Source organism: Sinohyriopsis cumingii, chromosome 3, assembly GCF_028554795.1.
Source record: "Sinohyriopsis cumingii isolate HCF-2022 chromosome 3, ASM2855479v2, whole genome shotgun sequence".
In the NCBI taxonomy this organism is placed as follows: Eukaryota; Metazoa; Mollusca; class Bivalvia; order Unionida; family Unionidae; genus Sinohyriopsis; species Sinohyriopsis cumingii.
Genome location: NC_142963.1, coordinates 73,225,857 through 73,241,496, shown reverse-complemented (window position 1 = coordinate 73,241,496; position 15,640 = coordinate 73,225,857). Strand labels below are relative to the sequence as shown.

The window sequence follows — 15,640 nt, the reverse complement described above, 5'->3', positions numbered from 1 at the left end:
GCAAGCTGACATTTATAAGCCTTTTCATGCTCTTGTACGTCATGGGCACCTCCATGCCCAATAGCAAAATCACATTACACAATTTGCAGAACATAAAGTTTCTCCTTTACTAGATCATTCCTGGCGAAAATTCTAAATATTCTGCTTTCCTTTTCGACAGGATCATAAGTTGAATATTATGAAGATGAGATACAGTGAGAGCATCAATGTTTGCAAAATCCAGTATGGCGGATAGACAGGTATGGTAGCCCTGATTTCGAATGAACCAATCATATTTTAGAACTCTATTCCTATATACATGTGATACACTTCTATCACAATAGAATCAAGTGCCTGTTCTAAACAGAAAACTGTAAGGAAATTTTTAATTAAAACATATTTTTAGCCAGAAAACGTACACCCATATTCAAGTCCAAAATACGGGACAAATATGGGAAAAACAGGACACTTGGCAGCTATGCCCATATCACTTTGGCTCATTTACTTCAATTTATATGGAATCACCCTGTATATAAGCAAATTTCAGCAATGTTTTATATTACTGCAGATAACTTTTAGCACAATTATGTCAGATGCATGTGAATTTAACATTGACAATCATGTAAATGTTTCATAGTGCTTTCAATGTCAAGTCTTTTTTTTGGTACATGATCACTTATCAAAAATAATAATTATTGTTAAACATTATTTTTCATACTCTGAATAACTTTTTTTCACATACAAAATAATTGTATGAAGTATGGTACCTTGAGATGGTTGTCCCAACCTCCTGTGATAAAGATGTCATCATAAAGAGGGTGATATTTCAGGGCAAAAACTCTCCCAGCACAGCCTGCAGTCTGTATCTCTGTTGGGTTCTTCTTTGTGCTGTACCCTTCATAAACATGCCTCAGCTGCAAGTATACAAAACTTGAATGACTTGAGAAGGGTTCAACAGAACAGTTTGTCTCACCTACCATGATGCAGTGATGCTGCCATGATTTAGTCTGAAGTAAGGAGCACCCACTTTGGATGAAATGGCCATAGTATAATATGTACCTAACACTTCAAAATCTCCTTCTTCCTGCTCCACTCTATTGAGCTCCACTGAAATCAAAATCTTTAAAAGTTGTTCTGTGCTGAGAACCCTTTCATAGCCTGAAGGTCAGTTTGAATATGTTAGGGAACTGTTCTTTATGGTTGTTATGTGCAATTTTCCAGAGTTCATAGGTATTTATCCTTTGGATACTTTTGCTCCAAAATCAAATTACTGATTAAGAGAAGCTCTGCCAGAGTTTCACTTTCTTGAATCAGTCCTTTACTGATTATTATGCCAGACTTCTTATCTGTTCCATAAAGCTATATTGGGGTTTTCTATCCATCAATACAAAAGTTTTGGGCTTGATTTGATAGTTTTGAAGCCCATTATCCCCCAAGGTTAAACTGTTTGAGAAATTAAATAAAACTTGCACTCAACTTTTAAATTGTATTTTAATTAGGCTTGGCATTCTGTCTATTCTACAGTGTGCTGTCTATCTTGTCCATCCAGCATGTATACTGGACTCATAGTGTCACTCAATAATATCTCTATTAACACTTTTACAACTCAAATCATTGAATATACTTCATAACTTTAGAAAATACTGTCACCATGAGTATCAACAGCCAGTATTTGCAGAACCAAATTGCCATCCAAAGATGAACCATACTGGGAATCAGTCATTGTGTGTTTTCTAGGTAGCCTGTATTTAAAACATGCATTTGTAAAACTACCTTGATTAAAGACTTAAACTATGTCATAGTGCTTGTTACAGGGCTGAATATGTCATTCAAATTTCATTTAACAACCATATATGTCAAGCTGAAGAATCCACATGTGTAAACAGCTGCCTACCTGAAAAAAGAATGATGTCACAAAAAACACTATGATAACTCTACTGGTGCAACTTATATAGTGAAAAGCACTTTTTAAAGGTGAATGGTTAAGTAAAAATTGTATAATGCACAGAGTACATTTTTATATGCATGACTTAAAACTAATTTGCAAGAGTTCTCACATATCACTGTTCTCCATGTGCACTAATTCATACAAAGTTTGCATGATCTGCGCAATCATATGCCATGTCAGCATCTCTGTCAATTATGTACTGCACTGAGATACAAAACAAAAGGTATGATAGCACATAAAAAAAAATTATGAGAGCAAAGTATTTGCTGACATGCACATCTTTCTGTGACTATAATATTTACCATGTTTCATGGCATTCTATCATAAAACTAGGGGGACTGATTGTGCTAACAAGATTGTGTCATAATGTGCATTAACCTAAAAAACAAAAATGGCAATAAATGTAGCAAAAAATTCTACCTAACAAAGTGGTTTGCCTACTTGTACATGTTCAAGTGATTACCATAAAACTGCAAGACTAGCTGCCCTAAGACGATTATGTCAAACAGTGCATTAAGATGTAAGATTGAAAGGGCAACAACTCTCATCTAAACTGATAGAGCAAAGTTGTTGTTGTTGTGGGGTTTAATGCCATTTTTGAGCACATGATAGGCTATACATGGCGGCCAGTATTAATGGTGGAGGAAGAACCCAGGAAAACCCCGGAAAGAACCACTGACCCACAAGAAGCTACTGGCAAGCTTTTTCACATACCCACATTGGCTGAATCTTAGACTTGAACCGCCGCAGACAGAGGTGAGATGGCAGTGATCCATAAGGAAGAGCGCTTTAGACCACTCGGCCACTCGGGGCCCCAATAGAGCAAAGTGAATTTTCTATATGCATATCTTCAAGTGATGACCATAATGTTTTTCAAGTGTCATGGCATTCCACAAAAAATACAATTGTCTCATACACTGCTGTAAGATGAAAACGGGCAATAACTATAATAGAAAAATTGCAGTAGCAAAGTGACTGTATATATCTTCATGAGATGACTATAACTTTTACTAATTTTAATGGCAATTCATCAAAACCTGTAGGACTAGTGCTAATGAGTGCCAGGTGGAATGATGGATGGGTGGATGGATGTTTAGGCAAAAAGACACACGGATGGACACGTGGCTTAATATATACCATACTATATTATTATATATATAGCAAAAGTATTGTTTCATTGCATTCTTGGATAACTGCCAAAGCATGCCTACATTGCAACTTTGGTTATACTCTGATAAATCTGCCTTAAATCTGGTATGTTGTGTGGTTTGGGGTCTGATCATAATGATTAAAAATCTTCACAATATATTGCAGAGAGCATTGTCTACAACATATAAATGCACATATCAACTGTTTTAGACATTTACCTGAGTTTCTCATGGCTCGGGTTAAAATTGGTTGAAATGGTATCTAAAATGCATCTTTCCACATCAAATTAGATCTCTGACAACTTGTAAATCCACATGAACTATAGCACAATCCTACCTCCAGTTACCATTTAAAATTACCAGGCTCTAATGCCACCATACAGCCACTAATGTGCTAAGGTAGTGTAAAATGCTATTAAAGGCTTAACCACTGGCAGATAACTGGCTATTCTATCAATATTATGTAATCAATCAAAAGGTAACTTTGTTCATTCAATATGGTTGTTTTGATCATGTGACTCTAGTGTCTATGGATGTGACAAGTGAATGTCATGGAGAAATTTTACATAATCACATGATCAAAAAGACAATTTCATCTACTCATGAACTTGATAAAGTGTGTAAAATTTCACTGCTGAGTCTAATAGCTTTTGTGCTAATGTGGCAGACATGCACATAGATAGCAGCAAAGCAATATGCTCCATTCTGCTATTGAAGTGGTGGCATACAATATCTAGAAATATGTTCAGGGAACATGAATGACTCATCTGTGCCAAAACTAATTGCAAACACTTAGCATGAGTTATGATGGGCAGATGGAAGGACAGATAGATGGACAAAGGTAACACTTTATGCCCTGCCACCATCATGGAGAGCATTAAATAAAAAAAAACCCACACAATTACAAATTTACCTGGAAAGTGTTGGCATCATAAATTCTAATATTGAGATCCTTTCCTCCTGTGGCAAATGAACTGTATGTGTAATCAAAATCTAGGCAGTTGATTTCATTCCTATCCTCTGAAACAACATAAGATAATCAACCAGTAGGAATGCAAGGAAGTTAATAATTCAAAGTTACATTTAGATATACACCAATAACTAATTAGAGCGTAATACTGCTCACTAAATGGGAATAACTCATATTAGTTAAGCTTTGTGTAGAATAATTTACAAAATTACTTGAACATATAATTGTAAACAGGTATCATCCCCAAAAATATCTAGGGTTTTTAATGAAGGATACTCAACAAGAGCTCTCCATAGACAATGAGATCTTAAGTTTTACCACCTTAAATCCACTGTTTGCTTTTTATTAAAAGGAAAATTGTCTTTACTCTCTCATCACTTCTTTGACTGTATATAGTTATCAATCCACTTTGCTCAATATCACCCTTGGAAGATATAGCTTAGTGAAAACAATTCATTTTGAACAAGTGCCCTCTTGTGGACAAGTCCCTGCCTATAGCTACTGAAATCAATTAACCATGAGAGAGCACATTATGTGACTTGTTAGGTATTCTATAATATGCTTTAGATCATGTTTGTCAGGCAATGACTTGAAATTAAGAACTGTGTGAAACATCTGAATTGAAGAAACTTATGTGTGACATGTGTCATGTACTGAGGCTGCTATGAATATTCCTATGAATCTCCAAACTGTAAGAGCAATAAGGGACTAAACTGGGTTTCATTCAATTGCATCCAATCTGAGCTGAGCTGTAGATACCATTTCAGCACACTACATATGCCAAGGGTTGATGAGGAACAAAGTGGATCAGTGACCCTTGACTATGAAGATGACCCTACCCCAGCTTAATCCCTACTTCTAGCTAATGGAAAATCTTCTGATATATATATATATATATATATATATATATATATATATATATATATATATATATATATTAAAGTATATTACATCATTATGAAGTATAAAATTTATTCTAATTCATATGGTAAATCAATACAGTAGAGCCTTAGCAATTCAGCTTCACTAGAGTCAACCTACCACCACTTCTATTCAACAAACCATTCTTGTTCTGAATCAGTGCAAATTATATTAAAAAAACTGCATACTAATAACCCCTCTATATGCATGATATTTGATGCAAAATTTGTTACCATTGTGTGAAATGTTCTTATCCAATATATATATCTTACATTTCTAGCTAAGGAAGCCTAGCTTTAAGAATATAAACACGATATAAACAAGCCAAGAAATCTCAGTGCAATATTATTTTTAAAAAATGTCTCCCCGCTGGTACAGATACAGCATAAGAAAAGACCAAATATTCATTAAAAAGTTTATATTTAGGAAGAGAATGCAAAGTTTGATTTACACAAAAATGTTGAAATGTTAAAAATGAATATAAATAAGTTACTTTTTGAAATAAAAACTATAAGTAATGATCACAATAGTTTCCAAAATCTTAGGGTTAGGGGTGGACTCTGATGCCAATGTCAGCTGCATGTGTTGATTTTTATTTTCATGCTCAGTAAGTGTATAATGGGGTGCTGTGGGGATCTCAATAGTTTTTATCTTACAGGGCCTCAAACATTTGTGCATCCCAAAAATGCATTTCATACACATTTCTTTAGCATTGGTACCTAAACATCACTGTTTCTCATTTATCATTTTGACATTATCCATTTATGCATTTCTCATGTGTTTGCATTTAAACCAGAATCTCAAAGTTTATCGTTTATTATCTTCTTTTTAAAACTTCATGTTTTATTGTCTACAGATGTCTATCAATGCACAGAATACGAAAGAGAATATGACAGGTAATTATTTCTCTGGTGACTACTAAAAATTAAGATGATTCTGTGCATTTTAATTATTTATACTATATAAAATGAAACAGAAGACAGGCTTTATATCTGTGTATGTATTTAAGTAAATGTCTTTTTCTGTGGTGCACATTTTGTGTTTGTGTGTGTGTGGAGAAGGGCATATAAGACACACAGGGCTATACAGGATTTAAAGTCAGAAATAAATTTATTTTGTGTATGCGCAATTTGCCAATTTAATTTATTATATAAGATATACACATAGCAAATGTATTTAAATGTCAATAGATATATATACCCACCACATTGGTGCATTAAGAATTTCTAGAGTGAAGAAAATGGTGAAAAATGGATCATGCAGATAAAGCAAAAAATAAAAAATGGGTATTGTTGCCAAAAACAAGTGTTCAGTAAACTAGATTTCACCTGCATCCAAGTGCTGATGTACCCATCTTGCCAAAACTTGTACACAAAATGTTAACATTGTTGACACTGCCACTGCTGTTGAAACCAGAAAAGTGATACATATGTCCCACCTTGCTAACGTAAAGCAAACAGTTTGTGTTTAACTGGACAAAGGATGTGTAAGTTAATGGGATATAAGTGTATGTTTGTAAAAGAGAGAGAGGGAGAGAGAGAGAGAGAGAGAGAGAGAGAGTTGAGTTTGTTTGTGCCAAGTTACTACTACAATGAACATCCCATATTCTTTGTCAAAACTGTGAAGTAATAAATATTTATCCAACATTAGCTGTTAAGTGAACATAATGTTTCAATAAAAGTATTAACAATAGTCATTTAGGTTTCAAGTGTCAGAAGTAATGAGGGAATATCAGTTGAAAAGACAGAGGAATAGTTCAAATTTTAAGAAGTACGATTTCTCTCCACCAGAAATTCATTAAGAACCATTTACTAATCTGTTTAACAAATATTATAAAGCACAAGCTTATTGATGTAAACTAGCCAAAAAAATCAGTATATAAATAAACAGTTAACAGTCACTCATTTATATTCTTACAACCTTGTGTGCTGGGAATAATATTAAGTAAATTCACCACCTGTTCAAGTATGTGAGTTCCTAAGGCCAAAATCAATTATTTCATATGAAGAACTGAGAACAGATGTACTTAGTAAACTCACTCTATGTTGTATACATTTATTTTCAAGCAAAGTACAAATAACAATTTATTTTGTCAATTTTTGCAGCCACACAATCACATGCCAACTGGCATTAATTTTGAGAGAGACAGAGTAGAGATACTGTATGAAGTGGAAATGCCCAGCTCCTGTTCATGTCTCATAAAGTTGCAATCAGTTGTAGATTGACAAATATAGAAACTTTATTCATATACTGAGCACCTTCAAAGTTTTTTCCCCGATATAAAACGTTTAGCTGCATATGTACAGTCCTAATTTGTTTTAAACAGCATTGCTTGTTTGTTCTCTGTCATGGTCTCAAATTGCAAAAGTAATGAAATACAAATAATAGCAGAATTGAGTGTCAGTTTGATTCTGCATTTTTGCCATATTATTTCATTCAAAGAAATTTTGGAAATTGGGGTGGCTCAGGTGGTAGAGCATTGGACTTGCAATCATGGCTTACAAGTTTGACCCAGGCCAGCCTGGGTTGGATACCATAGTCTGTCCTTGGGAAATGCACTTACCTCCCATTTCCTCCACATGATATAGGCAATAACTGTTTAAAGTTCAACTAAAACCAACAAAAAAACAAAAACAACAAAATCAAAACACAATTCATGGGCTGTAGTAACAACAGGAGCTGTTTGTATCATCACAGGGAGCTAAGTACTGAAAATTTGTCTTACAAAGAAATGAGATTCATGATCCAACGAAATATGCACCAATCAATTCCAGCCTGCAGCCCCAAGTACATGAAAGAAAATACAAATAATTGTTGCTTTTTAAAATAAATTCAAACTATATACTAATCCCATGAGCACTAATGGTTGTATACACTGTCAACAATAAGAAATGCACCTGAGATTCTGACTCAATAGGGCCAAATGCAAACTTTATCAGGGATCTTGCTTAATTATGCTTTTTGCACAAAGGTTGATTTCTGGGCTTGACCTGGGAAGGATGTCATTTATTTTATTTCACCACTGGACATTGGCATGAAAAACCAATTATACAACCAATCTATTGTTGGGGGAACTTATGACTTTTCCCAATAAAATTTGATTACAGTAATGGTTTCAAAGTAAAAACTAGTGCATTTAATTCATCCAGAGAAAATCTCTATAGATATAGAAAATGGAATTTCTGGTGTAGTAAAGAAACTGTACAAAAATATCATAACAATCATACAATTGTAAGTGTTCATGTATATAAATGCTTACATTGATCACTGCTTTAAGTGAAAGTCTAGTTAGGTATATTTGCAAGACAATTCTTACAAAACATTTAGTCCCATAGTCTCTATACAATGCATTTTTTAAAAAACTTATAGACTGAATTTTCTTTTTTTTTCTTCAACTGTGTATAGAGATTTCATGTTTTCCACCTCCCATCCATCCCCTCTCCCTGGTGAGATGAACCTCTGGTTTATAAATAAAAACAATTCTATGTAGTAATCAAAGTAATGATACTGTACTTTTTGGATACCTAAACTCTGTACAATTTGGCCAGGATTGTGCTGATGTGCTGTTAAATGTATGATTAAAGACTATAAAACACCTTGTTAATGGTACAACCATTAGCTTTTCAACCTGCATCAAACATATGCTTATACAGGTCATACTGATCAATGCTGTATAATGAATTCTTTTTGATTTATTTTTGTAAGCAGCTACACACAACATTTTCCATTTCAGAATACAGTGCTGTGAAATGCAACTTTCAAAATCTTAAGTCAAAACATGTATAAGATATTGTTTTCAGTAATCATACACAAAAATCATATACTACTACCCTCCCCTTTCTTAACAATCTAAAATTCCTTTCTAATTCTATTTAGTACTGATAATAAATCGTAAATGTTTAACAATATATCTAGTCTAACCTAACATATGGATATTTCCACACTGTAAGGATTTTATCTGCAACTGCTATAATAATACAGATGGATACTGGTAATCCAAAAGCATGGATTTTCTCCTGATCGAAATAACATTGCTTGACATGTTCTTCTGTCTATGGATCAAAGTACACACCAAACAACATCACAATACAGTGTGACCCTGCTATAGCACCCTTCGTTATAACACAAATTTGGATACAACATGGTCATGTTGTGCCTCCTGAAATTGTATAAACGTATTTTTCTCACCCACAAAAAAAAAAGATTCTTTCTTAAAAGTATGAATAAAATGTAACAAGTTTATGATCATTTTGGGGAAGAGATCGCAGTCTGCAATTTTATTTTCTTTATTGACAGCAAAATATACCATCTGGCGATTATTTTTATTGATGACATTGCTGGCTGCTTAAACTTGTATATACAACCATTGGTTTGGAGTGGGGAAATTCTGAGGCCCCATGAAAGGAAGCTGCAAACTTGATATAAAATGCAATGAAATTTATCTATTGTTACATAAACAATTTCTTTGTCCATATTGACAAACCATCTTAACAGTGCATTGTTATATCATAATCCACTTATGTTGACATCAAGCATGAGTACTGTATGTTGTGAGATATCCGCTTTTTTTGTTGTTGATATTTCTGGTAGTGAAGATCAACTGGATGAGGCATTATCTCATGTTCTATATTTCATCAGATTATTGGCTGCTCACTAGTAATTAATATATTTATATAGACTGACATTTGTGTGTGGATGGCAAGTAAAAGTCCTCTTCTTTCCACTCAGAATTAAATCCTTCAGAACACCCACATTTTCTGTACTAATCTTTGTGATCAGACCAGAACACCTGCATCTCTATCGACTGTTGATCCATTGTTAAATTTCTGACGCATGAGTGGAATGCAGCATCACTCCGCTACCACAAATGCAAAAAAAATATTAAAAAAAAAAAAAAAAATCTTACTTGTTGGTCTATTCAATAGGCATGGAGGAACAGTAACTACAATTGACCAAACAACGGCCAATTCCTTTTTTAAAAATGTACCCAGATAAAATAGTTTGCTGAAATTTCAAGGAAAACATAAACTCTGAAGCACTGACTGTTATGAAAACGTACTCAGCAAATGGAGAAAAAATCCATCTCAATCATGTAATGTTTGATGTTGCCGCCATAACAAGAGGCATTTGTTTGGTTCTCCAAAGCTGGCCTTTAACGGTGACTTCAATAATACATGCACCTTTCATCAAAGAAAGCCGACTACAATCTTCAATAAAAACAAAGGACTTTCTTCAAAGGAAGTTAGTACCAAACTAAAAAAAAGCAATGGAATCTGATGGATTTTTGCATTTTCCAATGTGACTGGAACATGTTTACTATGCCATGAAAAAGTCTGGGCTTACGAACACTACCAATGGTGGCTTAAAACGCAAACTAAGTTTTACCGACATGGGACGTACTGAAAAGTAAATGTGCTTCATCATTCGTTACATGATTGTGCTATGTTATCCAATGAATTCAGATCTATATGACCTGTAACAAAATTATTGAAAGTTTAAATCTGTGTGTGTACATTTTTTTATATGGAATTGCTTGTATTGTGGACTCAATGTATGTGATGAGATTTGCGGGTGAGTACACAGTGTTGATACTCTATTCATGCCATACATAAGACACTTTAATGCATATCGTGTAATTGCATAGCGAGAGTATGGTCCCATTTTTCATTGTAAATATACATGAATTCTGCTTAAATGCATACTCCGTTTATATGCATAGCTTAGGTCCGGTCCCGAGGCTATGCATATAAGTGGAGTTGACTGTATATGCCTTCTCTGTTTTCACTACAGTACTTCTCTGTTTTCACTACAGGTGTATTTCCTATTTAATATGCATCGATTTAAGATGGTAACTGTGCCAATGAAGCACATATTTTACCACCTGCATTTATTACCTAACCCCCTCCTGCAAATTTCTTTTGGTACATGCATCATTTTCTTTAGCTAACTGACCTGGTGGCTTATAACACAGTTTGGCCTATAATATGGTCAGGTTCTATGGCTCACAACTACCGTGTTATAGCGGGGTCACACTGTAATTGGTATGGTTCCTGAACTATGTTGGTTAGAAGAATCTACTGTAGTGGAGATATAATACTGATGGAAAAAGGACAATAACAAAATAGCAGTGCCAAAATTGTACTTGAAAAGATGATACTTTCAAAAGGCATACCAATATGTAAATAACCAATTCACTTTAAAAAATGGCAATGTCTGTTATTATATGGGTTAATGGAACATCAGCACAAGCCTAACTACAAAGTGGCATTCAAGTTTAGGCATCCCTAAAAAAAAAAGGCATAAATGACAAAGATAAAACACAAAAAATGCAAATCCTGAAAATACAAGTCAAATTATATAAAGTCAAAAAACCCTCTCACTAGTATATCATAACAGGATGCATATCAGGTCAAAAGTTGCATCCACTAGTTACCTCTTGTGACATGCAAGGGGGCACACTGAGCCTTCTCTACCTTCAGGGACTAGTGAATGGACAGACAGAAAAACTGTCAGGAACAGAAAAAGTGAATAATATAGGGCTCCTACATAGTACAACAAGTAGACATGCAAAAAAAGAAATGAAGAACTAAAATGCTCATGCATTAAATTTGACATGCAATTCATATAAAAAAAGAGTATAAATTATCCTGAATATATTGAATAGTCACAGTTTCATTTACTTTCTATGAAGAAAAAAATTCTTTTAATAATAAATTCTAAGTAACTAGTATGTCATATGATGTAAACATTTTAGCTGAATGGAAATTAAAATTTTTAAAAAAATCATATATGTATATATATTATTTTGACACAAACGCTTTGTTGAAAGGTGGCAGATATTGACACAAATGCTCTGCTGAAAGGGGACATAACTTTAGAAAAAAAACTGATCAGCCTGTGAGGACTGACAATAAAATAAATACAGTATCTGCAGGTTTTGCCAACAAGGTTGACCAAATTTTAGCTCAGTCTATTTACAGCTACAAGAGTAGTGCACACAATATGTGACATGCAAACACTGTGCCCCATAGCCATATTCATATCAGAGGCAAATAAATACACGTCCTACACATTTAATTGCAACCTACACGTTCATGACAAATATACACTGTGCTGCTGTGTTAAGTGATGAAATTTTAAGACAAATTACAGGCAAAGACAAAAATATTATACAAAAAATGTAGCAAAGTGCATAAGACATAAACAAAAGTAGAATACACAAGATCTATGACTATCTACAAGTCTTGCTTGCCACCTTTGTGAAGACTGAAGCTGTTTGTATCATTCTTTCTTACCATCTCTTTTCTCTGTATAAAGTTAAATGTAATATTATGTAAAATAAACACTTGATAGATGAATTCTTTAAAAATGAATCCTGCAGTAACTATTCTACATCAAAAAAAAAAATTATGTGGATTATATAATCACTTGGACATAAACACTTTAATTTATCCAAACTCTGCTGACTACAAATTGCTATAAATGTGTTGTTTCAGTTCAGATGTATAAAAAAAACCAAGCCTCTTGAATGGACTGATGCTCCACTGGCCAAAATATTTCCCAGCAATCCATGATAAGATTGATTCTTTTCCTTTTTAAATGCTTAGTACCGGTACTGAAACATCCTTTGATATTCTTAACAAACTCCAACATAATAAATTTAGTAAAAAGAAAATTTTTCTAACATGTTCGAGTTAGCAATGTTCAAAATATACCAGTAAGTGCAGTACATAATTCTTTGTCATGACATTTAACCTTGATCATGAAAGAAGTTTCATATACTAAAAGATCACAGACAATGTCAAGATTTACCATGGTAAATATATAATTATTATCATTTTGCTTACTTGCCAGGAAATCTAAGAATCTAAGTCAAGATCACTTACCTTAGTTTCAATGTCATTTGTGCTGACTATCAACTTGTTCATTGGAATGTAATTAAATACAAAGTCAGGTCAAAATTCATTTGTATATGTGTAAGACACTGTATTCGTAAGATCAATGAGGTACAAGAATGCAAGGAATGACCTTTGACTTGACCCACAACAAATTAGATCTGGCTTTCAAAGGACCTTCACAAAAGTTGCTATATTAGTCATCAGATATGTAACATTTTCATTCAAAACGACTTGAATAGCGCAATAAGTATTTTAGTGAAAACCAATGTTGATATGACCATCCATCCAGGAGAAGTATTCAAATAGAAGATTTTCAGGATGTCCATCAAGGCAGTCATTTTGCAAACTGTATTATCATAATTTTAATACTGGAAAAACTATATAGTGCAAGAAACTAATAGTTTAAAAAAATATCAGTGTATCTGTTCTGTAGATGTAGCTCTTACAAGATTTGTCAAATTGTAGGAGGTTAAGTTTTATACTGTCAATGAGGAACAACTACAAACAGTGAGAAGCGTTTAAGTGAAAACCACATGTCAATATGACCATCCCTTAAACATGACATGTGATAATAAGATTTTCAAATGGCCACCATGGCTTGGAGGTATGATCAACACCATTTTTATTTAAGACCTGGAACTCTTTACCATCATTCATTAAGACTGCACATAAATGACAAGAGATTAAATGTAAACTAAGACATACTGTAAATGGACAATTATCATCTGATTTCATCTTCTTCAATTCTTTCTGCCTTTCTATTTGTTTTTGACTTGTCCTTTATATAGTAGTCATTTCATGATGGTAATGGATAAATATTATATTGCTCTGTATGTATATATTTTATTACATTATTGGAGAGCCTCTACAGGGCTCAGCTTTCAGTTAATTGTGCTACCCCTTCAAATAAATAAATAAATCAATAATAGTAATAATAATAATAACAATATAAATAATAATACAATGATTCTTATCATTATTATTACTACAAGATTTTCAAGATGGTCACCATGGTGGACACGCTGGATGTCAGATCATCACCATTTTCATTTAGGACCAACAACACATTATAAGAAGTCTTTTAGTGAAAATTTCATGTCAATATGACCATCTCTTCAGGATCAATGGCAGTAATAAGATTTTCAAGATGGCTGCACTGGGGTCCATACTGGATGTAAGACCAGCACCATTTTCATTTAGGGCCAACTTAACATCATACAAAGTCTTTATTTTGGCAAAAATCCCATGTTATGACCATCTATTCAGAAGTAGTGATAACAAGATTTTCAAGATGGTTGTCAAACTGGCCATAACAGATGTCAAACTGGCACCATTTTCGTTTAGCTGTTGGGGACTAACAATTTTGTAGAAATCCCAAATCAATATGACTATCTGTTCAGGAGGAACAACAATAAGAGTTTTAAAAAACAGATTTAGTTGCCATACTGATAAACTTGACCTTGGAATGATTGTATGCATAAAAAGTTTCTCTAATGAGGTAATAATCATCTCTCCTGATGATTACACATATCCTGAGAATCTGACATTAGATATATGAATATGCTACTTTCAAGAAGGAAATATCAGAAACTTTTCAGAATTACCATTATGCACTTTTATAATCCTTTAAGTTATCAAATGATAACAAGAGCATCATAAACAGCACATTGTACATATACCCTTTGCTACTAGTTGTTGATGCTGGCACTAGTTTGGTCAAGATATGCAGTCTTGAACAAAACTTTCTGTGCAGAAATACAATGTGTAAGTCATCCACAAACATCTGGTGAACGTATATATTCAAGAATTAAAGATTTTGTGCAGAAATCATTTTCCTTCTTTCAGTCACAGCTACTCTGACCTTTCTGCCAAACAATTGACAGGCTTTCTCCTTAACCAAGTGCAAGAATTCTGTAAGGTTTAGGCCAGGTAATGTGATGTAGAACTAATACTGTTGTGTGGAAACCATTTTTGTTATTTCAGTCACAGTAATTTTGACCTTTGACCTTCTCACTCCAAAATTGATAGGCTTCTTCCTTACCCCATGTGCAAGCCATATACAAAGTTTGGTAACTGTAGATCATTGAGAACTAAAGTTTCTGTGTGAAACGTGGTGACAGAAGGATGGCAGACAAAATCCTAATATGATATACTCCATATTGTGGCTAGCATAAAAAATATGACAATCTTAAGCCTAAAATGATCCATAGTATGAGATAGTAAACCAGTATTTTTTTTATAAAACAGAGTGAACAAACCAAACATTTCAATTGATACTAATCTGGTCTAATAATCAGCCCCTAAACCTGTACTGGTATGTTAAGAGTGAACCAATAATTTTTTTATAAAAAAAACAGCTAACAAACCAAACATATCAAATGATATTAATCTAGTCCAAGAAATCAGCACCCAAACCTGTAGTACTGTAGTATGTTGGTGGTTTGTGGTTTGATCTCACCTGTTCATAAAATAATGCAATTATTGGAGACACTTTTTCTGCAACATATACTGATCATTTTAAAATACCAATATTTCTAGTTGTTTGGTCACTTGATGATCAGCATGTGCATGAATGTCATGTGACTGACATGTGATGAATATATCACTTATTACAGTTCAATTATGTGCCAAATTACAAAATTAATGGATAAATAGATAGTGTTCTCAATCTTGTGGATGCAATGAAAAATTACAGGCTAAGCAATATGTAATACAGATTTGGGAGCTGATATATTGGACTAATATTAATCCAGATGGCAAACATACTTAGGTCCAA

General features: G+C 33.6%; 1 protein-coding gene across 6 annotated transcripts in view; it reads right to left on the bottom strand.

The window, feature by feature from the left end:
* LOC149803093 (uncharacterized) overlaps positions 1-15,640 on the bottom strand; it is a 61,743-nt gene that overhangs the window by 20,194 nt on the left and 25,909 nt on the right. For all 6 annotated transcript variants that reach the window (XM_089952684.1, XM_089952690.1, XM_089952686.1 and 3 more), the window contains exons 5-6: positions 3,989-4,095; positions 747-893 (exon numbers count right to left, since the gene is read on the bottom strand). In XM_089952684.1, the coding sequence (XP_089808810.1) occupies positions 747-893; positions 3,989-4,095 (254 nt within the window). The remainder of the gene's footprint in view (positions 1-746; positions 894-3,988; positions 4,096-15,640) is intronic.